The sequence below is a fragment of the Delphinapterus leucas genome, chromosome 2 (assembly GCF_059928025.1).
Source record: "Delphinapterus leucas isolate spDelLeu-1000000601 "Yukka" chromosome 2, BTC_Dleu_Yukka2, whole genome shotgun sequence".
Taxonomy (NCBI): Eukaryota; Metazoa; Chordata; class Mammalia; order Artiodactyla; family Monodontidae; genus Delphinapterus; species Delphinapterus leucas.
This window is the reverse complement of record NC_143130.1, coordinates 61,365,904-61,392,394: the sequence shown is the minus strand read 5'-3', so window position 1 is coordinate 61,392,394 and position 26,491 is coordinate 61,365,904. Positions and strand designations below refer to the sequence as shown.

Sequence of the window (26,491 nt, the reverse complement as noted above, 5' to 3'; positions counted from 1 at the left end):
GGGCTTTCTCTAGTTGCGGCAAGCGGGGTCCACTCTTCATCGCAGTGCGGGGGCCACTCTTCACCGTGGTGTGCGGGCCTTTCACTATCGCGGCCTCTCTTGTTGTGGGGCACAGGCTCCAGACGCGCAGGCTCAGTAATTGTGGCTCACGGGCCTAGTTGCTCCGTGGCATGTGGGATCTTCCCATACCAGGGCTCGAACCCGTGTCCCCTGCATTGGCAGGCAGATTCTCAACCACTGCGACACCAGGGAAGCCCCATGAAAAACTATTTTTATATAAGAACTGGACCTTAGTAGTAAGGTGGATGGTGCTATCATCTTTCACCATCTATCTTTGTGATTGGTGCTTGAGCCATAGGTCAGGCCCCTTGGTTAACTGATTTTTTTTTTTTTTCGGTACGCGGGCCTCTCACTGTTGTGGCCTCTCCCGTTGCGGAGCACAGGCTCCGGACGCGCAGGCTCAGAGGCCATGGCTCACGGGCCCAGCCGCTCTGCGGCATGTGGGATCTTCCCGGACCGGGGCACGAACCCGTGTCCCCTGCATCGGCAGGCAGACTCTCAACCACTGCGCCACCAGGGAAGCCCGGTTAACTGATTTCTTATTTTTCATTTCTACTAGTTAAGAAAATCCTAGCTCTCAGGAATGGCAGCAAGCATTGGTAGATCTGGAAATTCAACTTAAACAGGGACCTGGGGACTTCCCTGGTGGTCCAGTGGTTAAGACTCTACACTCCCAATGCAGGGGGCCCAGGTTCGACCCCCTGGTCAGGGAACTAGACCCCACATACCACAACTAAAAGATCCTGCATGCTGCAATGAAGGTCTTGCACACAGCAAAGAAGATCCCACGTGCCGCAACTAAGACAAGGCGCAGCCAAATAAATAAATATTAAAAAAAAACAGGGAACTGAAAAAAGACCTTGAGTGCTGCATCATATGGGCTTTATACGGGCTTCTATCCAAGTGTCCTTCAAGCCCAGTCCCTTCACCCTGAGTCCTACTGACTCTTTCTCCTGTCTATCTCTTATGTCTTTTCCTCCTCCGCAAGCCCAAGGAATTATTTCCTCCTATCAAGGAAAAGCTGTGCTCTAACATTATGTAGCCTATGCTAAGTTGCCCTCCACGGTCCAAGTTTTTGAAACTGAAAAAGGCAAAAATGAACTCCTAGACCCACTGTCTGCTGGCACATCACGTTCCTTCTCTGAAGTATGAGCACAGAATTAGCTAGCTTGAGCAGGTAGGGGGAAGAGCCAAGAGGTAAAAGGAAAAACCAGGAACAACATAAAGAGGGCATTAATATTTCAAAAATATTATCTTGTCACATTGACATCCTCAAAACTAAATTTGATAGATCACTTCTAACTATTCAAGATATGACTGTACCAAGGAGCTATGCTACTTGAGAACATGAGAAATCAGAAAAAATGGCATTATTAATGTCATGAAAAAAATGTTTCTCTCAAATCCCACAAGTTTAAGAACTCATGTGTGCACTTTTCCCCTTGAGAACCAGGACAGTGCAATGCAGAAAAGCAGAGGCTTACACAGAGTGCCCGTTTCTTCATTCACCAGGCTGAAAGACACGCCTGTGCCTGTGATCTGCTCTTATTCACAACTGTTTAATATCTCCTTCAACACTGAACTGAGATCAGGAAGCATGCTGTCCCCACCAGCTGCTCTCTGTGAATGAAAGTGCAGGACCCGGCCACGCCGTGCAACACCGCTTACTTGCAGAGCTACACCCTTCCCTGCTGCCCACAGACTTGGTGCTGTCAGAGCTGTTCTCAACACACTTTTCCAGTCTACATCAGAGATCACAAAAGGATCCAAAAGAAATTTAAAATCTCTTCTTCTGTAACCTGAGTCCCCAGGGATAAAAATAAAATGTCACCCGGCACACCTCCCTCATACATACCAGGCATAAACCAGAGGGTGATTCGTGCTCTGCATTTAGTGGTTTTGTCTAACCAAAAAGCAAAATACCAGAAAGCACACAAGTGATAGTAATAGCTCTTCCACTTGGCATGCTATTAACACCATGCGACAGGGCTTCCCTGGTGGCGCAGTGCTTGAGAGTCTGCCTGCCGATGCAGGGGACACGGGTTCGTGCCCCGGTCCGGGAGGTTCCCACATGCCGCGGAGCAGCTGGGCCCATGAGCCATGGCCGCTGAGCCTGCGCGTCCGGAGCCTGTGCTCCGCAACGGGAGAGGCCACAACAGTGAAAGAGGCCCGTGTACCACAAAAAAAAAAATACCATGCGACATCTAGCACTGTCATTTATTAATTAATTTATTTATTTATAATAAATTTATTTATTTATTTTTGGCTGCACTGGGTCTTTGTTGCTGTGCGCGGGCTTTCTCTAGTTGCGGAGAGTGGAGGTTACTATTTGTCGCGGTGCGCGGACTTCTCATTGCGGTGGCTTCTCTTGTTGCAGAGCACGGGCTCTAGGTACCCGGTCTTCAGTGGTTGTGGCTTGCGGGCTCTAGAGTGAAGGCTCAGTGCTTGGGGCACACAGGCCTAGCTGCTTTGCAGCATGTGGGATCTTCCCAGACCAGGGCTCGAACCCGTGTCCCCTGCACTGGCAGGCGGATTTCCAACCACTGTGCCACCAGGGAAGTCCCTAGCACTGTCATTTAATAAAGGGACTTTAGTAATAGTCACTCTGCTTTCTCTTCTAGCAGAATAACTTGTGCCTGGCTTCACAAGCTGCTTACCACTAGCAGGCCTTAAAGCCCTTTTGGGCGCATGGAACTCATTCTACTCTGAATGTCGTCTCTGGGATCTCGGCCTCTTCAGCAAAAAAATTCATCAATTTTGTACTGTAAAGTTATTTTATATTTATTCAAGAAAATAACTGGTTCACCAGAGAGGCTGCTATCCTTTGAAAATGTCACAAATGCTTTCCGGGCTGCCATTATTTGACAAAGTTTCACAATAAAATAACCCCTGGGTACTGGGGAATGGATTACTGATAGGGTGAAATCTGATTGCCAGCTAATCATTGTTTTGCTTTCCTTTGCGGGGAGTACATGTGAAATCACCATATCTGCAGATACATTTGTCCCAACACGTATAGATTTATACTCTGTACACACACTACATTATAGCAGAATTCTGAATCGTACATTACTATTCATCATCACTATTTTCGAGTCACTCATCCATTTTTAAAAAATGGAATATAATGCAATAGCTAATGTCAATAACTACCCTTAAATTACATGAAGCCTAGCGAAACTCCACAAGGTTAACATGTTAGCAAGGACAATTCGTTACATATACATTCTTTAAAAATGCAAACATTAAGAACACAATGGCACACACATCTTTAAAAAACACAATTAATCTTACATTTCAAGTATGTAAAATGTATGCAAAAAATATTATTCCAGTGCTGACCACCTGATAGACCTTAGGGATGCTTTGCGTTTTCAGGACACACTTTCAGAAACACCAATCAAGCATAGTCTTTCAGAAACTACTGGCTTAAGCACACCTAATCCTTACTTTGGCAGGGAATTTTTTGGGGGTACCCAACAATTACTTTTAGTAATTTTTCAGGAGGCTTATAAAATTGCACTCAACAATGCAGATTCTAGAAATTCTACTCTAGTTCTCCATTTAATTACAACAGAGAATCCCAAAAGGTCATTTCGAAGGGTACAACAACTAAAATAAGCTTAAGGAAAAAGAGAGATTGCTTTCATGGAATCTGTACCTCCTATACAGACCTCTCCTCTCGGTCCACACCTGAATACCCATTTCCCAAAAAAATTCCAAGTCATTTAGTGAAACCACACATAGTTTCAAAAAAATGTAATCTCGCTCATTAATTTTAGTATGAAGAGGAAGGGACATAGAACCACAAAGCTGAAAGCTTTAATTTGAATACTCAGCACCACTAGTTACCTGTTAACCTCCATACGTCACAGTTCTCTAATCTATATGAAATCAACATGCGCAAAACCAAATTCATGATCTTCCCCAAAATGCTCCCCTGATGGTGTTCCCCATCACAGTGAGTGGTCCTAGCATCTGCCGAGTTCCACAACTTAAAAACCTAGGAGTCATCTTTCATACCACCTGCATTGCCAATCCACAAGGAAACTATTGATTTCACCTCCTAAATATTTCTCAAATCCATGCATTTCTTAACAGCTTCATGGCCACCATCCTAGCACATGCTATCTGCAACTCTCATCAGGACAAGGGCAAGCCTACTGCCCTAAGTGGTGTCCACGCAATTTCTTAGCCCCCTCCAATTGGTTCTCTGCACTGATACACAAGTGATCTTTTCAAAACACAAAGCTGATATTATACCCTGGCTTAAAATCCTTCTGTAGCATTCCATTAAGATAGACCAACATCCTTAAGGCCAAACGCTGCCCGATCTGTCCCCTGTAGCCTCTCCCCTTTGCTCTCTCCAGCTACCCGGCCAGTTCAGCTTCTCAAACACACAACACTATTCCCTCCTGTAAGGAGTGCTCTTCTTCCCTTCTGAGGTGTCCTCCCTCCCCTTCACCTAGCTAACTCCTACTCATCCTTCAAATCTCAACTTCTTCAGGACTCTGTCCTGCCCCCAAAGTCTCCATTAGGTTCCTCTGCAGAGAACCATGCTCCTTATCTGGGGTGTAATTATACAATCTTGGATGTATCTGATTAAAGTCTGTCTTCCCCACTGTGGTGGAAACTAATGGCAGCAGGTAATGTGTTTTATTCACCATCATAACCCCATCACCCAACAACATACTGGCACATAGTAGATGCTCCATTTGTTGAATGAATATATGAATGGGTAAAGGAGTCAGTACCATCTGATGATTCCCATTTACCTGTAATAATTCAGAATTTCATCATTGGCTGTGAAAGCAACTGTCACAAGAGATACACAATTTTGCTGTTAAGGATTACGAGTCACTAGACAGCTTCTTGAGGTTAGAGAGACCTTGTCTTACTCAGATTTGAATATGAAGAGAGTTAATATAACATACTGGCTAAGAACTCAGGATTTTAAGTCCACAGGTTGGCTTCTATCTAGCCTCTAATACTTACTGTCTGACCTGAAGGCAAGTTACCTAACCTCTTGGCATATTAGTTTTTTCATCAGTAAAACTGGTCTAAAACAATACCTACCTAATAAGGTTATTGTGAGGATTAAATAAAATTGTTCCTATAAATGCCCCCACAGGGTCATTCTTATTAGTCCATAAATGATTGCTAAAGTAATGATACCTGATAGACCTCAAAGGGCAAACACACAAAAATATTACCACAAAAGCAATCACTGCCTGCAGAGCTACTGATTTCTACCTAAAACTTCCACGATAGCCCAAGAAAGATCATCTACCTACAGATTAATCTAGACAACAGGACCTTGCAAAAAAAAAGAAGGAAGAACATAACATGTCTGTGGCATCGGGCACTCTCAACACAGTGCAATGACAGTTCAGTGAACAGCTCTCCTCAAGTCTATATCCTTTACAGCTAATAACAATAAGTAGAATACCAACCTACTAACAGCACATAAATCACATATCTCAGAAAAACAAAGAGAACCAAACTGTGAAGCACACTGAAAATAGGACAAGAACAACAATAAAAATAATTAATGGGCAATTCTTCTGAAGTAGTTAAAAATACAAGAGAAAAACTAAATTGAATACGTAAAAAGTGCATATATATATACTGCCATTAACTCTGAGAAATTTAAATTTGGGTTTTACAAATCCATTTGTAACTCCAAGTATCATTACTCTGGTATTGTCTCAGGTTTGAGGAATTAAAAGAATGACTTATCGAAGAAATTTCACTTTTAAGTCACTTACTGAAACCACATATATTTTCAAAGAAATGTAACCTTGATCCTTAATTTTAGTATGATGATTAAGAAACGGCACAAAACCGCAAAGCTGAAAACCATAATTTGAACACTCGGCACCACTAAATAGGTGTTAAATTCCATATGTCCCCATTTTCTTTTCTTTTTCTTTAATATTTACTTATTTATTTATTTGGTTGCACTGGGTCTTAGTTGCGGCTTGCGGGCTCCTTAGTTGCATCCAGTGGGCTCGTTAGATGTGGCATGCAAACTCTTAGTTCTAGCATGCATGTGGAATCTAGTTCCCTGACCAGGGATCGAACCTGGGCCCCTTGTATTGGGAGCGCAAAGTCTTAACCACTGCGCCACCAGGGAATTCCCCCCATTTTCTAATTTACAGAAATAAGGATATCTGTTGGCAAAATGTTGAAAACTGTTAAATGGCAAGAACTCTTCAGTTTGTTTTACTTGAGGATTTTTGTGTATGTTTGAATTTTTCCACTATAAAACATTAATAAAAAGGATAACTTCTGCTTTGTTGCCTCACTGTTATGCGGAAAAAATGAAAAAGTACATTATCTCACTATGTCAGGTAGTGTCTAAGGTAGTTTAAAACTCTTTTTAAAGTTTGTTCCACTAAATTCAGTAGGTAGCTAAATAGATAAGGATTTTTAAAACCAATTCTAAGAAGATAAGACACAATAGTGTCCTCTACTGGCATTCTTCCATGAAGAATCATGATTTTCTTATCAAAAAGTATTGAAAAAAGTCAGCCAAGGTGTTCTGCAGCTAAATATGAATAATAGTAGTCCTTTGCCAATCTTTAGATAAAGATAAATTAACAGACAACACCTGCTATAATTTTAAGTTTTTTCCATAAACTCTTCTTAAATCTTTAGCATCTGCTACAACCTGAGTATATTAGAGCCTAACATGTAATACCTAGTTTAGCTCATTCATTCATTCAACAATTGTTGAGTGCCTACTTCCCATGCCAGCCTCTGTTAGGTGCTAGAGGTAAAGCAGAAAACTCTGGTGCCTGCCTTCCTGGGGACAAGTTTGCATATTTATTTACTTTCATCATATCATAATTATAAACTGTATGGCTATGCCGAGAACACCTCACAATGTGAAGGGCACCCCCTGCATATGTGAACATGGCTGCAGCCCTGAAGTCTAACAAAGAATTTCTCAACTCAACACTATTGACAGTTTGGGCTAGATAGTTCTTTGTTACAGGGGGCTGTCCCATGCACTACAGGATGTTTGGCAGCATCCCTGGCTTCCATCCACTGCATATACCACCCCCTCAATGTGACAACCCAAAACATGGCCAAACATCGCCAAATATCCCCTGGTGGTGGGGAGGGAGGGACGCACAAAACTGCCCCTGGTTGAGAGTCACTGGTCTAACAACAGTAGCTAGTAAGCAGCAGATGTAGAAGTAGAACCCAGATTTGTTTCTGTTCTCAGAATAATATTTAGGGACTTCCCTGTCCATCCAGTGGTTAAGACTTCGCCTTCCAATGCAGGGGGTGCGGGTTCAATCCCTGGTTGGGGAGCTAGGATCCCACTTGCCTCGTGGCCAAAAAACCAAAACATAAAAAACAGAAGCAATGTTGTAACAAATTCAGTAAAGACTTTTAAAATGGTCCACATTTTAAAAAATCTTAAGAAAAGTAATACTTTAATGACAAAAGTAATGTATGATCATTGTCAAGATTCCAACCAAAAGCACATTAAGAGTAGGAAATCTCCCTCTCCTCCTATCTCCCTTCCTGCAAGGCTAACCACTGTTAAGTCTGTTGTGTACACATCTTAAAATACACACACACACACAGAGGAAGAACAAATGTTTTCTTTTCAACTTCTGCGGCTTGCTTCTGTCATTCAATTCTCTAGGTCAATGTACATCCATCCATCTCACTCTTTCTTCATAAGCCGCAAAGCGGTCTGGGTTATGGGTGTATCATAATTTATGTAAGCTTTCACCACTGGTAGGCATTTATACAGTCTTTAGTTTTTGGTTATTTCTAACCATGCTACAGTGGAAAAATGCTGTAGTTAACATCCTTGTACAAGGACTTCTATGACACCAACCCGCAGGAGTAGAACTGCTGAGTCAAGGTATACATGTCGTAAATTTTGCTGGTTACTGCCAATAGTCTTCCCTTTCTCCTTTACAGGTCACCATAGGAAGAAATAACATAATGTATCTAAAAGGTTTGTAACAGTGACATATATTATATATACTCAATTCATAATTAAGGCATTCCTGGAGTAATCTTTCTCTACAAGTCTGCTTGTATGTTTTTTAAGTTAACAAAGTGTCTTGTATACCTTTTTTAAAGATCCTCTCTGCAGCAGTGCTAGGAGGGCTATTTTAAGCAATAGCAAGATAAAAAAGTGAACGTAGCCAACCATTTTGTAAATGAGAAGAAATGCATACTATAGCCAACATTTTCAATGTGACAAATAGGTATGCTTACCAGTCATTATTTTAAGTGTTACGGATGAAATGCAGAGGGTTTTTTTTTCACTCTAGGATTTTCATTATATTTTCTATTGATTTTTATCACAGAATTATCGGATAAAGTTTCTCTGTAACTGATACGCTTTAGCAAATCTAATTTAACATCTTGCCCTCTCAGAACACTTGCAGTAAGAAAACGACCCTAGGCAGTGTTAAATTTAGGTCCAGTCAATGGTTTTCAAGAAGAGACAACTTGCACACTTTAAAAGTTTAAGCATCATCAGATTGAATAAATGCAGAATTCACTATTGTAATTTGACACCTCTCAACAGGCCATAAATATGTATTATGAGCTAGTATATTTACAGTGTCATGAACTAAAACACCCGATGGAACATGAAGTTGCCTCAGTTCACTATAGCCTGTGTGACCTTGCAGGGCTTCCCTGGAGGTGCAGTGGTTACGAATCCGCCTGCCAATGCAGGGGACACAGGTTCGAGCCCTGGTCCAGGGAGATCCCACATGCTGCAGAGCAACGAAGCCCATGAGCCACAACTACTGAAGCCCGCGCCTAGAGCCCGTGCTCCACAACAAGAGAAGCCACCACACTGAGAAGCCTGTGCACCGCAACGAAGAGTAGCTCCCGCTCGCCACAACTAGAGAAAGCCCACACACAGCAACGAAGACCTAACGCAGCCAAAAATAAATAAGATGAAATGAACTTAAAAAAAAAAAAAAGGCTCTTGCAAATTTCCTCCTTAGGATTGTCCAAATATGAATGAACAGTGGGGACTGGAAGGAAACATGGAAATGGGAAGACAGCTCTATTTGTTAGGCTGGTGGGATAGTGCTTAGTTTCTATTGGCCTTATCCTGTTTGGGCTATAGTTCATTGTAAATTCTCTGTTTCCATAGGTACTATCACTGGATCCTCTTAAAAATCCATCCAATTCATATGAATGGGAAACTGTCTACAACCTTGCTACTCAAAGTGTGGTACGCTGACCAGCAGCATCTATATCACCTGGGGTCTTGTGAGAAATGCAGAACCTCAGGCCCCACCTCTGAACCAGTGCCTGCATTATAACAACATCCCCAGAGGATTCCTGTGCACATTAAAGTTTGAGGAGCCCTGGTCTACAAGACTTAGAGCAGTGATTCTCAAGGGTGGGGGAAGAGGGAGACAATTTTGTCCCCAAAGGCCCATTTGACAATATCTGGAGGTATTTTTTGGTGGCTGCTACTGGCATCTTGTGGATAGAGGCCAAGCTTCCTGCCAAACAACCTACAAGGCAAAGGACAATCTCCCATAACAAAGAAATATCCAGCCCCAAATGTCAGAGGTTGAGAAGCGCTGACTGAGAGGAAAAGCAGTTTTGCCGAACTCCATATATACACTGTTGATTGTAAAATAAAAAGAAATATCAGAAGTTCATATTGTCCTTTTTGTCAGAATTCAAATATTCATATTTAATTCCTATTTTTATTGGTAAAAGGCTATATTTTATAATTCTTCTTTAGAAGAAAAGAACATGAGGTCACTGAATTAAACACAGGAGAAATAATATCATCCTTCCCCAAAATGGAAACAGAACATTTAAATTAAAATTTTAGTCACAGAGCAGACTGGTTTTATATTGTCATTATAAAATGATACCTATGCTGTTCTGGAGAGCAGTTTTCTAAAGAAACAAATTGTAAACTTTTTTCCAAAACTATTCCAGTATTTACCAACTCTCGTCGTCAAGACATGCTTATTTAATATTAAACTTAAAATTACATCTGAAAGAATTTAATTGCAATTCTTAGGGGAGAAAAATAATGCTTTTAGAAGAAAAATGTTTTGTACTTAAATTACTGTGCTAAAAGCTCATATCCTAATTATAAAAATTACTTACTAGATCTAATTTGTAGATTATAGGTTAAAAAAAACCCTATTCTGAGAAATGACTGAAAACCTTTTCGAAGTTCCATCCATAAGCTACATTTACAAACTCGTCTGAAACGTTTCAGGAGATACACAAATAAAACCCTATCTTCCAGGTGCTTACTCTAGCTCATAAAGCATACTTAGTATTTGCAAGGAAACAAAAATAATTTTTAATTTCAAATTAAACTGCATGAAAAGTTTATATCCTTACATAAGGCATCCAGATACTCTTTTGGATATAATCATAACAAAAGTAGAGAGGACAGTCGCTATATGTGTATTTCTATTAGCTTCTTAAGATGTTAATGAAAATGACTAAAGGTGAGAAGAAAAAGAATCTCATAGCTCTCATTTTCTATGAAATAATTATTTTATTTTCCTTTGAATGAAACAGAACTCAGCCCCTACATATACTAATAATAAAGTTTCAACCGTTGAAAATGTCACACAACTACACAGCTAAGAAATATAACTGACTAATGACTATCTAATTTCCATAAATCACTCTTGTAATCACGGTCAGGTCAGTTTAAAAGGCTCGTATTATCTTAATATACTAGGTTAATTATCTATACTTTAATACAGACAAAATTGCCTCCTGAGTATCTTTCACAGCTCTGTAACCTTCCACCAGCCAAATAAGTATGGCTGCTGGCAGACTAGACATTTTCTTTTCCTAGAGATTGGTTCACAGAAAAACACAAAGAAGAGTTATTAAGATCCTGAGATGAATATGAAAACAATAAAATGTAAATATAAAATTAATCATAGTTGGAAGGACCTGAAATCCATCTACTACCACCTTCTAATTTTAAAAATGGAGAACTAAAGGTTCAGCAAGGTCAAGCAATATGCCCAAGGAAACACAGCAAATTAATGGCAGGTCTCCCAATTCCAGACAGCACTTCAGCAGTTTTACACAAAAGCATATTAACAATTAGGAGCAAGTGTGCAATTCCATCATTCTTTCAACATCACTTTGTTCTTCAAATGATCACTTACTAAGAGCATCAGAATCTTGGCATTTTAGAGTCTGAGAGGGAAGCTTTTCATGATCCCTCCTTTCACAGCTGAGGAAACTGATATCCAGAGAGATCTTACTGTTCCATTCATTCATCCACAAACATTTACTGGACTGCTGCAATACGCTAGGTTTTAGAGATACAAAGATACACATAAGATCACAGTTCTTAAGGAGCTCGTGTGGGACCAAGAGAAAAAAATATATAAATGTAATCCAACAAGATGGTTATTATAAGAGAGGTATTCACTAAGAAGAGTGGGGGCAGGAAGGAATTAATCAGCTCGGATTGTTTGGATATAACACTGTACACCAAGCATGAACAGATAGCTATTTACACCATTTAATCTTGGCTACAATGTTTTATATTAAAACAGATGAAAGAAGTTCCACCTTCACCAAAAGGAGTAGAGACTACTGTTTTCTAGAGTGCCAGGCAGAGTGCCTGGCATTTCACACGTATTATTTAATCCTGAAAATGACTCAGAGGTAAGCAGTATTATCCCCATTTTTCAAAGAAGGAGGACTGCTGAGACAAGCTTGTCCAAGTCAAGATACACCAGAGTTATAATTTGAACCCAGGTTTGCCTGGCTCCAAAATCACATTCCTTTCTTTCTGTTAAACTATGAATCTCTCTGCACAGGATTTATTTGTTTAAATCATCCTCCACGTTCTTTCTCTACAGTCTTCGTTAAGCAATACACCCTGCAATAAATAATTCTAGTCTTCAAGATTATCACTTCCTAGAATCAGGAATCAGAGTTTAAAAACCTTAAGGAAGGAAAGACAAGAAAAGGTTCTGCTTATATCCAAATAAAGTTTCCTCACTCATAAAAACTGAAATACTGGTGTAGTGAACTTCAGCTTTTACCTCTTGCTTAAAGGAGTCGTACTTTTTCTATGTTTAGATCACACCATAGGTGCTCCATAAATAGTAGTATTTTTCTTCAAGGTGTTGAGAGGGCAGACTCAAACTTTCTGAAGCTTTGAATTTTAAAAAGAACTAAGCATTTTCTTTTGTTGTTTCTATTCCTGTCCACAACATTTTGAAATAGAGAAGGCTGGGAAAAAGCTCTATTCCAAGATGCTAAGGAGGAATTTAGGATGCAAATGGTTAGTCCTCTGCCCAGCCTTCTACAGCTAACATGTTTCATCTTCGGGCAAAAGGGAAGATTTCAAATGCTAAGGGGCGAGTTGGGGAGGAGGAGGGGGCCAAGGGGTAGAAGATCAAATCCTAATCCCTAGTATTAAGTCCAAGGAGCCTTCATAGTTGCCTGTGAATAAAGTAACTACGTGGGAAGCCCAGCTGAAACCAAGAAAGGAAAGCCCTGCTGGATAACGACAGCATCTTTTATTGAAAAAGTTGTATCGAAGTACACAGCAGTCTCCAGTGATGCGGGTCATGGAACAAAATTCAAAGAAGCCTTTTCTCTGCATTTAAATGAACACATCTGAGCATTTAAACTGAAACCTCACCCCAAGCCCCCAGGAGAAAAATATAACCGCCCTCCGTATAACAAGATTTTCGGTGCGGGCCGCAGCCTCGCGGCTCTCTGGGCACAGGCGTGAAGCTGCCCCGGCCTCCCCGCGGTCCCCGCCCGGCGCACCCCGGCGGCCCTGAGCCCCGCCGCCCGCTCCGAGGACGAACCCACGGACCGCCCTCCGTCGCCCAGGCTCACCTCCGGGCACGCCGCCTCCCGCGCCCTCCGGACCCCAGCGCCCGGCGACCAGCTGAAAAACGAGGAGGAAGTGGAGCGGGCGGTGCCCGAGGCTGAGGACCCTGCGCTCCGACCCCCGCGCAGCCATCGCCCGGGACCCGCGCGGGAATGCAGGGAGCCGCCTCGCGACGGCCGCGTGGGGAACGCGGACTCGAGGGGCCGAGCCGGGACTGTGGGTTGGAGCCAAAGGCTAGCAGCGGCTGCGGAGGGGCTGAGCGGCTCCTCAGCTGGAGCCAGGGTAGCCTCCACAGCCCGCCGGATTTGGGCGGGCTCTGGGCGCGAGAAGAGGCTCAGGAAGCCTAGCCCCGCCCAAAACCCGCCCCCGCCCACCTCTTGTTCCGCCCAGCCCCGCCTCGTCGTCTCTGGCCCCGCCCCTCCTAGTCATAGCCCCGCCTCCGTTCCGCCCAGTCGTTCCCCAGGCCCGGGTTTTGGCCCCACACTATCCATTCTAGCTCCGCCTTTTTCACACCTGGCCCCTCCTCACCACTCTGGTCCCGCCTCCAGGCCCGACACCTGGCGGGTGAGATGCTGGAGCTCAGAGTGCCAGGAAGGGCAAGGCCAGAGGATGGCATCACAGGCGGGTCCTTAGTCTAACCACAGAGTGACCTTGGGCAAGCCGCTGCATACCTATGATAACTACCATTAATTAATGTCTGCTCCGTGCCCAGCACCAAGAGGGGGACCAGAGAGACAGACCGCTCTCAGCAGACAGAAAACCAGTAAACATAAATAAAGTTATTGAGTTGTGATGAGAGACGCAAAGGAAACAGGCGGGAGGCTGAAACATAGTGGAAGGGCACTTACTCCTAGGCTCCTGGCTGAAGCTCTCTCCACTCAACACTGCTGCCCACTAAATTCCTCCTTGCGAGGTAAATACCAGTCGCAGCTTGCTGTCTCAAAAGGCTGTTATGAGAGCCAAGTGATCCCCAACAGAAGACCAGCGAGGCGACACTGGGCAAGTCACCCTCCCTCTCTGGGCCTATTTCTTCATCCTTAAAAGGAAGAGGATAAGCTAAAGGACTTGGAAGGTCCAGCTCTGACACTCATTCAAGCCATCCACAGAAATGATTTGCAGGTGTCTCAAATGTGGACAATGCCCTCCATGCTGCCATCAGTTAACGTTAGCAAATATTAGTGACTCCATCTGCCGCTGACACTAGCAACTCCGATGATGATTGATAATGATTGCTAGAATTCCATCTCAAATCGCACTAGATCATCCATTTCATCCCTTCTATTCATAATTGATTAGAAAGCTTCATTTGGCTGAAGAGATTCAGGTAAATCATCTTTAAACTTCAATGACAGTGCGTTTCTCTGATTCTTCACAGAAAGCTTTACGGATTTGACACCTCTAAGACTCCTTGTAAGCAGAAATATCACTCCAAGCTCCAGACTCTGAATCTGTTTAAAAACTAAACCTGGTTGCAAAGAATCCAAAGGTGAAAATTAGTTAAGACATTTTCCCCCAACTAAGTACCACCAGGAAAATGGAAACAATATCCATTGAAACTAGTCTGCTTAAGCTGGACTTAGGGAAAGAAAGGGGCCACAGAAAATGATAACCAGGTTGTCACTAATTACACTTCTACATAGGAAGGAAAGACAGTATTTATTGTCCCCTATTTCTATTTTGCTCTGAAGAATTTATGGGGCATGTAGACACTTATGCAATTCACCCTAACGGTATTTGGAGAAAGTAAAGTGTTATTCTGCTTCTACAGCTAGGGGATTTGAAACTGAGTGGTTGAATAACCGTTGAAGGTCACAGCACCTGTCAGTGGAAAAAATAGAATTAAATGGCTGTTAGCTGAGCCATGGCAAGCATAATTGGGACTCCTAGGTCTCCCCAGAGTGTTATATCAATAACCATGAGAACGGACTTCCCTGGTGGTGTAGTGGTTAGGAATCCGCCTGCCAATGCAGGGGACACGGGTTCGAGCTGTGGTCCAGGAAGATCCCACATGCCATGGAGCAACTAAGCCCATGTGCCACAACTACTGAGCCCGCGTGCCTAGAGCCCGTGCTCCGCAACAGGAGTAGCCACTGCAATAAGAAGCCCGCCCACCGCAACGAAGAGTAGCCCCTGCTCACCGCAACTAGAGAAAGCCTGCGCACAGCAACGAAGACCCAACACAGCCAAAAATAAACAAATCAATAATTTTAAAAAAATGATTAAAGGGGTAAAATTATTTTAAAAAATGACCATGAGAACAACAGTTATTTACATAATCTGTGAAAAAATAATACTTGTTTTTACTGTTCTTAAGTGAAAGGCAAAGTGTGTAATTTGTTGGGCACTTTAAAATCCAAGCAAATAATTATAGAGTATAATGTATGCATCTTGGATGGTTTTTTCTAGAATGATAGACCAATTACTCTCGGTTGCTGGATACGGTGGCAGCACCTGACTCTGATAACAGACGTTTTCACACTGCTAGGAAATGCTGGCTGATCAAATGACAATGAAAACTGGTGCTATTTCTATGGCCACCGCCTACAAAGGTTCCCTAAAGTAGCATCTGTCTACCAACTTTCTGAGATTTGACCAAAGGGACTGTCATACAGTCTACAGTGCACCCATATCCCAGACACCACATTTCCTCTGAAGATTATGGAATTTTTGTTACACTTTCCTGCCTTCGCCCATCGTACTCCTCCCTTTCCCTGAATATCCAAACCCACCCTTTCTTCGAGACCCATTTCAAATGCCGCTTGCCCCTTGAAGCCTAGCCTGGTTCCCCCACCAGACACAGCCTCTCCCTTCTCTGAACTTCCAGAACACTTTTATTTCTCTCACAGCACTTACCACGTTCCATCTTTTGGTCCATTTCTCTATACATCTTATGTCCTCTACTAGATAATGAGGTCCTAGGCTTAGAGCCTATGTCTTATTCATCTTTATAATACTCACTAGCCAGTCAGTGCCTTGCCATAGAAAGTGGAATATGATAATTATCATATTAACCTTGCTAGGTAGTGGGAGAATATAATACTCTAAGCACTTTTTAATATACTAGCACATTTAAACTCCAGCAGTATTAGAAGTGTGGTACTTTTATTACCCTTGTTTTGTTTTGACCTCTCCTTCTCACTGCTCTTGGCAGGTTCCTCTTCTTTCACCCAGGCTCCGCATGTTGGGAATTCCACAGGCTGAAATCTGGGACCTATCTCTTTCTCTGTACACTCTGCCCCTGCCTCCACCCTACTCCCCCCACTTCTGTGGTCTTATCCATTTCCCTGGCGTTAAATACCTTCCACATACTGGCAATGACCAGATTCACACTCAGGTGCTAATCTCAACTCTGTGTCTCTGTGTATGTGACATCATCGTCACTTGGACATGTCAGTTAATTATGTCCCAAAACGTTTTGTCCTCTTAGTCTCCCCATCTCAATCCATGGTACCACCATCCAACTAATTATTCAAGTGAAAAACCTGGAGGTCATCATTGGTTCTTCCCTCTGCTTCACCCACCAAGTCTAATTCAACCTTAAGTGCTGTTTACCTTGAATCTATCTGGAATCCATATCTTAATCCTCCTCTCCTACTACTATAGTCAAGTCCATGCTTATCTCTAGCTTAGACTCCACCTGCACTCTCCAGCACATTCTGGGGGCAGCCTGAGTGATCGTCTTAAAACACAAACAAAATCCCAAGTCCTTGCCACCCGTTAGAGTGGCCCCTGCTGCCTGCATTGACAGGTCCCCCCCACCCCACACGCACACACCGTGCTCCTGGGTTATTGGCCCCTTTCAGTCTCTGGAACCAGCCAGCATGGGCCTGCCTTGACATGAACTGCTCCCTCTGCCTGCCCTGTTCCCTCCCCAGCCTTCCTCCTCCCCCGCTTTGCCTAATTCCTACTCCTCCTTCAGGACTGAGCTTATTTGTCACCTCTTGAGAGACAAACCAACCTAAGCTGGGTCTTCCACTCCCTCTGTCTATTACTCTGTATCAGTGTGCCCTGTCCCCTCCCCTCACCACATTTGTCACAATTTTTAATGACATAATTTTAGTGTGCCTGATTCCCCCTGTAGAAAATTAGCTCCAGATGGGCAACAGCTGTGTCTGGTATCCACCGGTGGGTGCCCAGTATATGGAGCACACAGTTGATGCTCAAAATGTTTGTTGGATGAATAAATGAATGTTAAGTAGTTTGCCCAAGATCTCTGAGCCAGTGAGGTAGAAAATGGTGAGCAGGGATTCAAACCCAGGTGGCCTGACTTCAAACTAAACTGAATCTCTCTCTGTAGATCTTTAAACCAGAGCCTTAAAAGCTGCCTGGCAGGACATAAAGCTGGTAAAGCGAGCATTCAGCTGCAGGGCCCAAGTGTTCAATAGCTGGCAGCTACTATTGTTTGTGTGGCAGTTATTCTCTGATGTGCTTTTGCACTTACGAAACCCTTAAGCAGAGGGGAGTTGGTGCTTTGGAGTTAAAAAAGAGCACACGAGAAGGGAATTAGGGGGCCAAATAAATAAGAGGAATCAAAAATAAACATTGTCGTTTGCAAGTGGTATGACCTAATGAGTTGTCTTTTATGTCAATGTTGTTGTTCACTTTTCTTTTTTATAACGGGGTCAACTGAGCTAAATTCAGAGCTCGGCAGATTCTCTGAATCTTCCATTCAGCATTTCCATTATGGCTTGGTGATAAATTCTGCTGTGAGCCTTGGAGAGCCAAACTGAAAAGGTAATTAAAGATAAAAATGGATGCTGTCAATTTTATTGTTGAAGTTAAATGCATTTTCACAGATTAAAGGAAAAAAAGCAAGTATTGATAGGATATTAAAATCCAATTCTTCAAAAGAAATGATATAAAAATAAAAGGTCCCTTTCAGGGGCTATTTCAATGGCTGTGATCAAAATGTAAAAGAGCAGACATATTTTAATGCAGGGAGCTTTCAAAGAAAATTAATTGGCCACATTTGTATTAGATTGTAATAGCTAAATAGTAGCACATAAAATCAAATATCACAAAAAGTACAAACCATGTATAACACTGAGCTGTCTCAACAGAATTTAATAATAGCATATATGCATATACGTATACACCACAATGTCACGGACCCAGTTAACAACAGAAAAACACAAGAGAACAAAGAAATGGCAGTTCATTACAAAACAAATTATAATGTGCCCTGAACAAATACCAGCTCTTGTTATAAATGAAGATATTGTTTTCCATCTTAAGAAAGTACACTGTAATATCCCATGCCCTCTAAATGTCGAAAACTTTTATATCTGGAAGTGATGAATCATATCATGAAAGAATTTTTTTAAAGACAAATATGAACAATACTCTATTGTGTACTTGTAACTTGCAAAAGGATAGATCCTAAATCTTCTCCACACACACACACAAAATGGTGACTATGTAGAGGTAATGGATATGTTAATTAGCTTGATTGTGGTGATCATTTCACAATGTATATGCATATTAAACATCAAATTTGTATACATCAATGACAGCTCCATAAAGCTGCTAAAATATAATTTCTACAGTAAAAAAAACACAAATATGGATTTCTGTAGATAGATTCCTTCAGCAGATTTGCAATTACTATGCAAAAGCTCAACATTTGTGTATTAGGTCAACACAATTTATTAGAAATATGTAAATATTGATTGCATTAAATGAAATGTTCTTCATAGGTGACATACTATTATAAATTTTAAAAAGAAACTTATGCCCTTACTTAATGACCACAAAACACAATTGCAAATGCTTGACTCTGTGCAAAAGGTAGAATTTAAATATTCTTATCAAATATACAGCCTATATCTCACTCTTTTTCTATTCTAGAAATGAGAGGTATTTATAGACACTGCCACATATACCAAAAATAAATCCAAAGGACAAATTATGCTGCAGGTATAGACCACAAATGCTCCAGAAATTTGTAGCTATGCACCAGGAGAATTGTCATCTTAGAATTTAATCCATTGATTGCCAATTTAATTGTCCCTAGACTATTCCCACCTCAATCAAGGGATATTAAGGAATTATGATCCTCAAAAGCACTCAAAAAATTCAAAATTAAATATATTTCTCTTCCATTTGTAATCTGTAAGCTGCCATGTAAGGCATTTAGGGATGTGAGGATAAATTAAAACCAAAATGGAGCTGTTTCTCTACTACGTTTGGGACTCTGCTGTAATTATCTGCTCCTCTAATTTATGTAGCAAGGTTCACTTTCTCATCTATCTAGTGATTACTAACTGATGTCAAGATTTCTATATGCATAAGAAGACCAGATGAGCAACCTTTTAGCAATACAAAAAACTCCCTCTGAAAGTTAATGTATGGCACTGATTGTTCCAGACAATCGACTTTCTTTAACCTAATTCTAAGCCACCTGATCCAAGTCTCTCAAAATTGGAAATCATTTGGTAATTTCCAGTTCCACAGCTGTCTCACACGAGACACAATCTCTCCTTGTTCTTCTATAACACGCTTGATTAATAATCTTATTTATTTTCTGCTTTCCTCCCCTACACACAGTAAGTTCCATGAAAGCAGAGATATTACCTATCTTGTTCACTGTATCATCCTGAGAACTTGACAAATAGCTGATTCTCAAATAATTGTTGAATGAATAGCTAGGAGGTGACAGAGCAAGGATCCACACTGGTGTTTATCTGACATCAAAGACCAAAGACTGCACTCCCCAATATGTCAAGAACTTTCTGTATTTCCCAATCGACTATCTCGCAGAGTGTTGGAGAGATCAAATGGGCATCAAAAACACAACAAGCAATTTCAACTCTGCTTCACCAGTGACTGAGAAGATCTGATGTAACCAAGGATCACATATATCCTTTTTCTTACAGGTGACTTCAAGTATTCTTTAGTTTTCAACAAATTGAAAACACTCTAGAAGTTAAGGGGAAAAGGGCTGGAGAGGGACAAATGGGGGAGGCTCCCATAGAAGCCCGGGCCAGGGATGACAGCAATGGCTTGCACTGCAGTGGTGGCACTGGAGCTGTGTGGCTCGGCACAGGTGACTCACCTCTTCTGAGCTTTGGTTTTCTCAGCTACATAAATAGAAAGTTTGCCTCTAAATCACTGGGCACATTGTAGGCCCTCAATGCTACAATTATACTAAATGTTTTACAAGGTTATGGTGAGAATTAGCACTGATAACTGACATATTTGTGTACTGAACAAATGATAGCTTCTACTCTGTTGTATTGAGAAACAGCGTGTTCTAAGGCTGCAAAATGCTTTAGAAGAGCAATGAAAAGGAAAAAACTTATTTTAAATTCTCATTTAAGACTATTTAAAAATAGCTTTTCTACCTACTGTATACCTCAGGGAACTCTACTCAATGCTCTGTGGTGACCAAACTGGGAAGGAAATCCAAAAAAGAGGGGGCATATGTATACATATAGCTGATTCACTTTGCTTTACAGTATAAACTAACACAACATTGTAAAGCAACTATACTCCAATAAAAATTAATTTAAAAATAAATAAATAAACCTCACATTAAACCTAAAATAAATAAATAAATAAAATAGCTTTTCTGTAATTTGCCAGAGTCTACCAGTACACTTATTCTGCAGCTAAACTGGGCCAGTGAAATAAGCTAACAGTGGCTAACTCTGGGCAAGATAGTAAGGGCAATTATTATTTAATTTGTTGTGTATTTTCCAAAGTGAGCATGCACTGCTTTTGTGATCGGGAAAAGTAAATTGTTAGATTGTTTAGGACTCAGAAGACAATTCACCCCGGATTCTCTCGTTCTGTATTCTATCAAAGTCATTCGGACTGACGTTTTCAGAGAATGTTGTTATATAAGGCTCTTGGGTACAGAATCAAAGACGTGGCCTTTCCTAGTGTTAGGCATAAAAGAACTTAGAGAAGACATTCTTCCTGCCAGGATGAAAGGAAGCCAAAATCCTCTCCAACTGTGAGACCTACTTCAAGGATAACTAATGAATTCATATATGTACATTTACTCAAGGGGTCAATCCAGTTCCCATTTTTATTGGGCTCTTACAGGAGAAAATAGCAGAAAGTAGACTCCTTTTAAAATCTGAATTGTTAATATGAATGCATGGTATAAATATGGATTAAAAATTAACCAAGATATGACCCATCAATTCCACTACTAGGTATATAGAGAAAGAGAAATTGAAACACATGTCCACACAAAAACATATACATGAGTATTCAAAGCAGCAATACTCATAATAACCAAAAAACAGAAACAAACCTAATGTCCCCAAACTGATGAATAGATAAAATGTGGTATAATCACACAATGGAATATTATTCAGTAATAAAAGGAGATGAATTCATGCTATTATTTCTCTCATCCAGTAAACAAAGAAATGAAATACCAATACATACTACAACGTGGATGAACCTTGAAAACATTACACTAAGTGAAAGAGGCCAGTCACAGAAGACCACTTAGTATATGATTCCATTTATATGAAATTCCCAGAATAGGCAACTCTGTATTAGACAGAAAGTAGATTAGTGGCTGTGTAGGGCTGCGGAGGGACCTGGGGGTGATGGCAAATTGGTACAAAATTTCTTTCCCAGATGATGAAAATGTTCTAAGGTTGTGGTGATAGTTGTACGACTCTGTGACTATGCTAAAAGTCATTGACGTGTACCCTTTAAATGAGTGAATTGTATGGTCTATGAATTATATCTCGATAAAGCTGTTACCAAAAAATAAATAAGTAAATAAACCAAGAAAGGCAAATAACTATCTTATTTCATGTCATTCTGAATTCATTCATTTTCTTTTTCCCCCATTAATCAGCTCATTAGAAATATTTTAAATTCAACTATTTTGTGAAGATATGAGTTCTGGAAAGGAAAGGTAACATCGGAAGAATTATCAGAAGCTATTTAAAGCAGCTATAAGATGGTCTTTCTCTCTTTTTTTTCTCCAGTTGAGTCATACCTTCAAACTTTTTCTTTGAAAGTTTAGGGAAGACTCATTTTTTTTTAATACTGGAAAAAAAATCAGGCTCTCTTCCTCCCCCCAAATATCTTGGACAAATCACATCTGTTTAAAATTTATTCTTGTACTTATTTGTTTTGCAAAAGAAGGCATCGTCTTACACAGTATTTGTAATTAAAAGCAAATCATTTGTTTAAAAAAAGGGCAGTTTGCAAAAAAATGGTTTTGGTCTTTTATAATTCTCATTAAAACAATATCTAGCCAAAAGAAAAAGAATGGACAATTCCCAATTAGCCTGAACAATGGAATTAAAGTTGCATGATAAACTTAAATAGTGCCTTTTAAAAATAGATACCAATTATATACTTAAAATTGCGCATGATAGGGGCTTCCCTGGTGGCGCAGTGGTTAAGAATCTGCCGGCCAATGCAGGGTACACGGGTTCGAGCCCTGGTCCGAGAAGTTCCCACATGCCATGGAGCAACTATGACCAGGCACCACAGCTACCGAGCCTGCGCTCTAGAGCCTGCGAGCCACAACTACTGAGCCCACACGCCACAACTACTGAAGCCCAAGTGCCTAGAGCCCATGCTCCACAACAAGAAAAGTCACCAGAATGAGAAGACTGCACACCACAACGAAGAGTAGCCCCCGCTCGCCACAACTAGAGAAAGCCCGCGTGCAGCAACGAAGGCCCAATGTGGCCAAAAATAAAATAAAAAATAAATTAAATTAAATTAAATTCAAACAATAAATAAAATTGCACGTGATAAAACCACAAATTTACTAGAAGTATGTTATAGACTTTGGCATGGGGAATATCTTTATATGCATGATACTAACAACAAGAACAATAAATGATTGATAGTTTTGCCTGCATAAACACAAAAAGCCTTCAGTATACCTGCATTAAAAATGAGTTTTTTAGAAGTTAAATGCTCTGATAGAAAACTGAGCAAAGGAGATGGACAGTACACAAAAGAATACAAATGAACAATATCTGGAAGAAAAAGAAAAAGAAAGCATTTGACATGGTTTTACTCACTGTGTAATGTGCAATATTGTTTGCAGAATTCTTCCCTCCCAGGGATATTGGTTTTAAGCCAAAACAGCAATAAGAAAAAAGACGTTAGGAAATTTTAAGAGTAGTTCATCATATTCACTTAATGTCTTTTTAAATTAGATTGTAACTACTTATCTGAGTTAGAGACCCTAGTCATCCTCTACTCCCTCTCTCTCATCCCTCACTGTGTGGGAGCCTCCCTCCTCTCTGTTCTTAGACCCTCATCCTTCCTTGCCTGACTATTTAGGTAGCCTCCTCTCTGGTTTCCCTGCCTTATGTCTCTTCCTACTTAATCCATCTTCTGGACTCCAAGAGTTCGAGTGTTAATTGTTTCTCTCCTTTACTAAGAATCTCAGCAGCCTCTGCATTGTATCAAGCACAAACTCCAAGATCTGTGAAGCTGTCTTCTCTCCTTAGCATACGTGTCCAACCTCATCTCTTGTTCCTCTTCTTCCCCTAACGAGCTATGCTCTAGCTCTGCTCAGCGATGGATTTTCCATAAAAATGTGAAGCTTTCCCACTGCCAGGCCTTTACACAGCAGTTCCTTCTGCCTTTCCTCCCTAACCTCAGTGTACAGCCACCTGGAGTCTAGCACATCCTCCACATTGTTAAGTAGTTGAAGACAGCCCTGCCTTTCCTGCAAGACTGCACATTAAGAACTGAGGATGAGGGGAGGGGTAAATTGGGTATTTGAGATTAACATATACACACTACTATATATAAAATTGATAAACATCAAGGACCTAGTGTATAGCAGAGGGAATTATATTCAATGCTTTGTAATAACCTATAATGGAAAAGAATCTGAAATAGAATATATGTATATATGTAACTGAATCACTTTGCTGTACACCTGAATCATTATAAATCAACTGTACTTCAATTAAAAAAAAAAGAACTGAGGACATGTCTTACTCATCCATGAATCCACATCACCTAAAATTACCAGGAACATGGTAAATATAAAGAAATAAAGAAATGAATCCACTTTCTGATTTTTTTCCAGAATGTAGAATATTTTTACATTGCTAAAACAAATACTTTCATGGAACTTTCAAAGTGCTGGACTGTAGAAATTCCAGAGTCTTATTTTCTGATTAACACCGGCAATAAAATTATATGCAGGAACGTGATTTTTTTCCACGATTTATTTTTAAAAACGTGATTTGTAACTCACCAAAATGAAATCAGCTTAAGATTTTGATTTTAAAGTTTGACTCAAGATTTGAAACTTTTAGCTTTTTGGTTTCCTATTTGTTTCTGTTAAGGTGCTCTTGAACCCGTAGTGCCCCTGTGAGAACCCACAAGTTTTGCCCAGGTGAGAGGATGAAATGCCTGCTGTAGGTGGAGGAGTGGCCCTGTTAACATGAGGATTGCTAAGCTTATATTTGGATGAGTCATCAGGAACCAGAGGGGTCTGAAATCTAGGACTAAAAATACACCACAGAACAGAGGAAAAAGAAGCTGGGTGAGAATCTAGGCTAGCAGTCAGCCCGAGAGCAGGAAAAAACCCAGTTATAGAATAGCCCCTGCTGCAACCCCACCTTCTACTTTTCCCCTACAGTATGAAATTATTTCAACAAAAGGGCGAATATGTCAAAATTTGCCCATCTTTTGGGTGAAGTTCTGAAGACTTGCTTCTAATGTGGTGGTGAAATATGCCAAGCTGTCTTACCCACTACAGTCTTTGAAGTTGTCACAACTTTAAGCACGTGTTGAAGGGGTGATGAGAATATGGAAAAGCCACCAGTTCTACTGACCTGGATGGAAAAGAGGTGTATTTTAGGATTTCACTCCACCATATCAAGAGCCACTATTCATTCCTTCAACAATGTTTATTTGTTGCCTAATAGGTACCAGTTTCTGTTCTAGGTACCGGAACATAGCTGTTGAATAAAACAAAGTCCTTGCTCTGGAAGCTTATATTCCAGTGTGGTAGATGGACAGTAAACAGGCCAGATGGCGTTGAGTGCTATGGAGGAAACTCAGCAGGGAGAAGGAGAATGTGAGTGTGTGGGGAATAGACTGCTCTTCTGTAGGAATTAGCCAAATAAGGTGACATTGAGAGAGAGACCTGCACGAGATGAGTGGGCCATACTGATGTTCCCAGGGGAAGAGTATTCCCAGGTCAGAGGGAATGGCAAGTGCAAAGACCCTGGGATGGAAGAGGGCTTGTTATTTCAAGGAACAAGGGGGCTCATCTGATGAACAGAGTGAGGAAGGGAGCACAAGGTGAAAGAGAAGGTAGCAGAGGGGCCAGAGTATGGGGCACCTTGTAAACCAGTGTAACGAATCTGGCTTTTACTGAGCAAGAAGGGAAGCTACTGGAGAGTTTCGAGCAAACCAGTAGCACAATCTTAATTTTGAAAGGCTGCTGTGTTGAGGATTGGCTGAAGGGAAAGGAAGCAGATGGAGCCTGTAGCAATAGTCCAAGTGAGAGAGAATGGTGGCATGGATCAGTGTACCTGCAGTGGTAAATGGTTGGATTCTAGATACATTCTGGAGATAAAGCCAACAGGATTTATCAATTCACTTCTCCATCTACCTCTACTTCTGTGCATAGCGAGACTGAAAGGTCATTTTACGACATACAGTCAACCCTCATTATGTACAGATTCTGCATTTGCAAGTTTGCCTTTAACCCCAAAACCAATACTCACAGTGCTCTCCTGGTCACTGTGGACATGCACAGAGCCATGGAAGTATTTGTTTCCTGATGTCCATTTTCCCAGCTGAAGTCAAACAATGGGCCACTCTGCCTTCTTGCTTCAGCTCATACTGTAAACAAGTGTTCTTTTGGTCATTTTTGTGCTATGCTTTTTGAATTTTTGTGCTTTTTGTTGGTGATTTCACTTTTTAAAATGTCCCTTCAGTATAGTGCTTGCCAGTGTTCCTAAACACAAGGCAGCTGTGATGTGCCTTACATAGAAAATATATGCATTAGATAAGCTTCATTTAGGTATGAGTTAAAGTGCTGTTGGCCATGAGTTCAATATTAATGAAGTACCAACGTACATTAAATGTCTCTAAACATAAACACACATAAAACAAGGTTATGTATTGATCTGTTGATGAAAGTGTTGTAACCAGAGGCTCAAAGGAAACTAACCTGTTATTTTACTAGGAGCAATGGCTCAGAATTTGCTAATTCAGCGTTCATGCTGACTTTACAGAACATGGCTACCACAAACAAGAATCAACTGTATAAAGAGAAATTTAGAAGATTCAAAAAGCACTATGTCAAAGGGGCTTGGAAATAGCTTGAAGACCATCACGTGCAGAAAACTCCAAGACACTGCTATTCCTTAAGAGCACTTAATTAGGGATTAGGCTGGGACCCCATATCTGATTGACAACACTGCTATGGCTCAATGCACTGGTTCTCATCCCTGATGTCCATTAGATCACCCGGGGAGATTTCGAGCAATGGTAATGCCAGGGTCCACTGCAGAGGTTGCTTTAATTGGTATGGGGTATAGCCTGGGTACAAAGAAATTTAAAAGCTTTTCAGATGACTCCAATATGCAGCAAAGCACTTCT

The 26,491-nt window shown here is 41.0% G+C and overlaps 1 protein-coding gene across 3 annotated transcripts in view; it reads right to left on the bottom strand.

Annotated features, from left to right (window-relative positions):
* Positions 1-13,277, bottom strand: part of CHRNA5 (cholinergic receptor nicotinic alpha 5 subunit) — a 61,337-nt gene extending 48,060 nt beyond the window's left edge. For 2 of the 3 annotated variants that reach the window (XM_022580146.3, XM_089906941.1), the window contains exon 1: positions 12,925-13,277. In XM_022580146.3, coding sequence (XP_022435854.1) covers positions 12,925-13,051 — 127 coding nt within the window. In that variant the 5' untranslated portion in view covers positions 13,052-13,277. Of the gene's footprint in view, positions 1-2,863; positions 2,875-12,901 lie in introns of all 3 variants that reach the window. The other variant, XM_089906942.1, reaches the window with a different exon arrangement.
* Between the last annotated feature and the right edge of the window lie 13,214 nt (positions 13,278-26,491).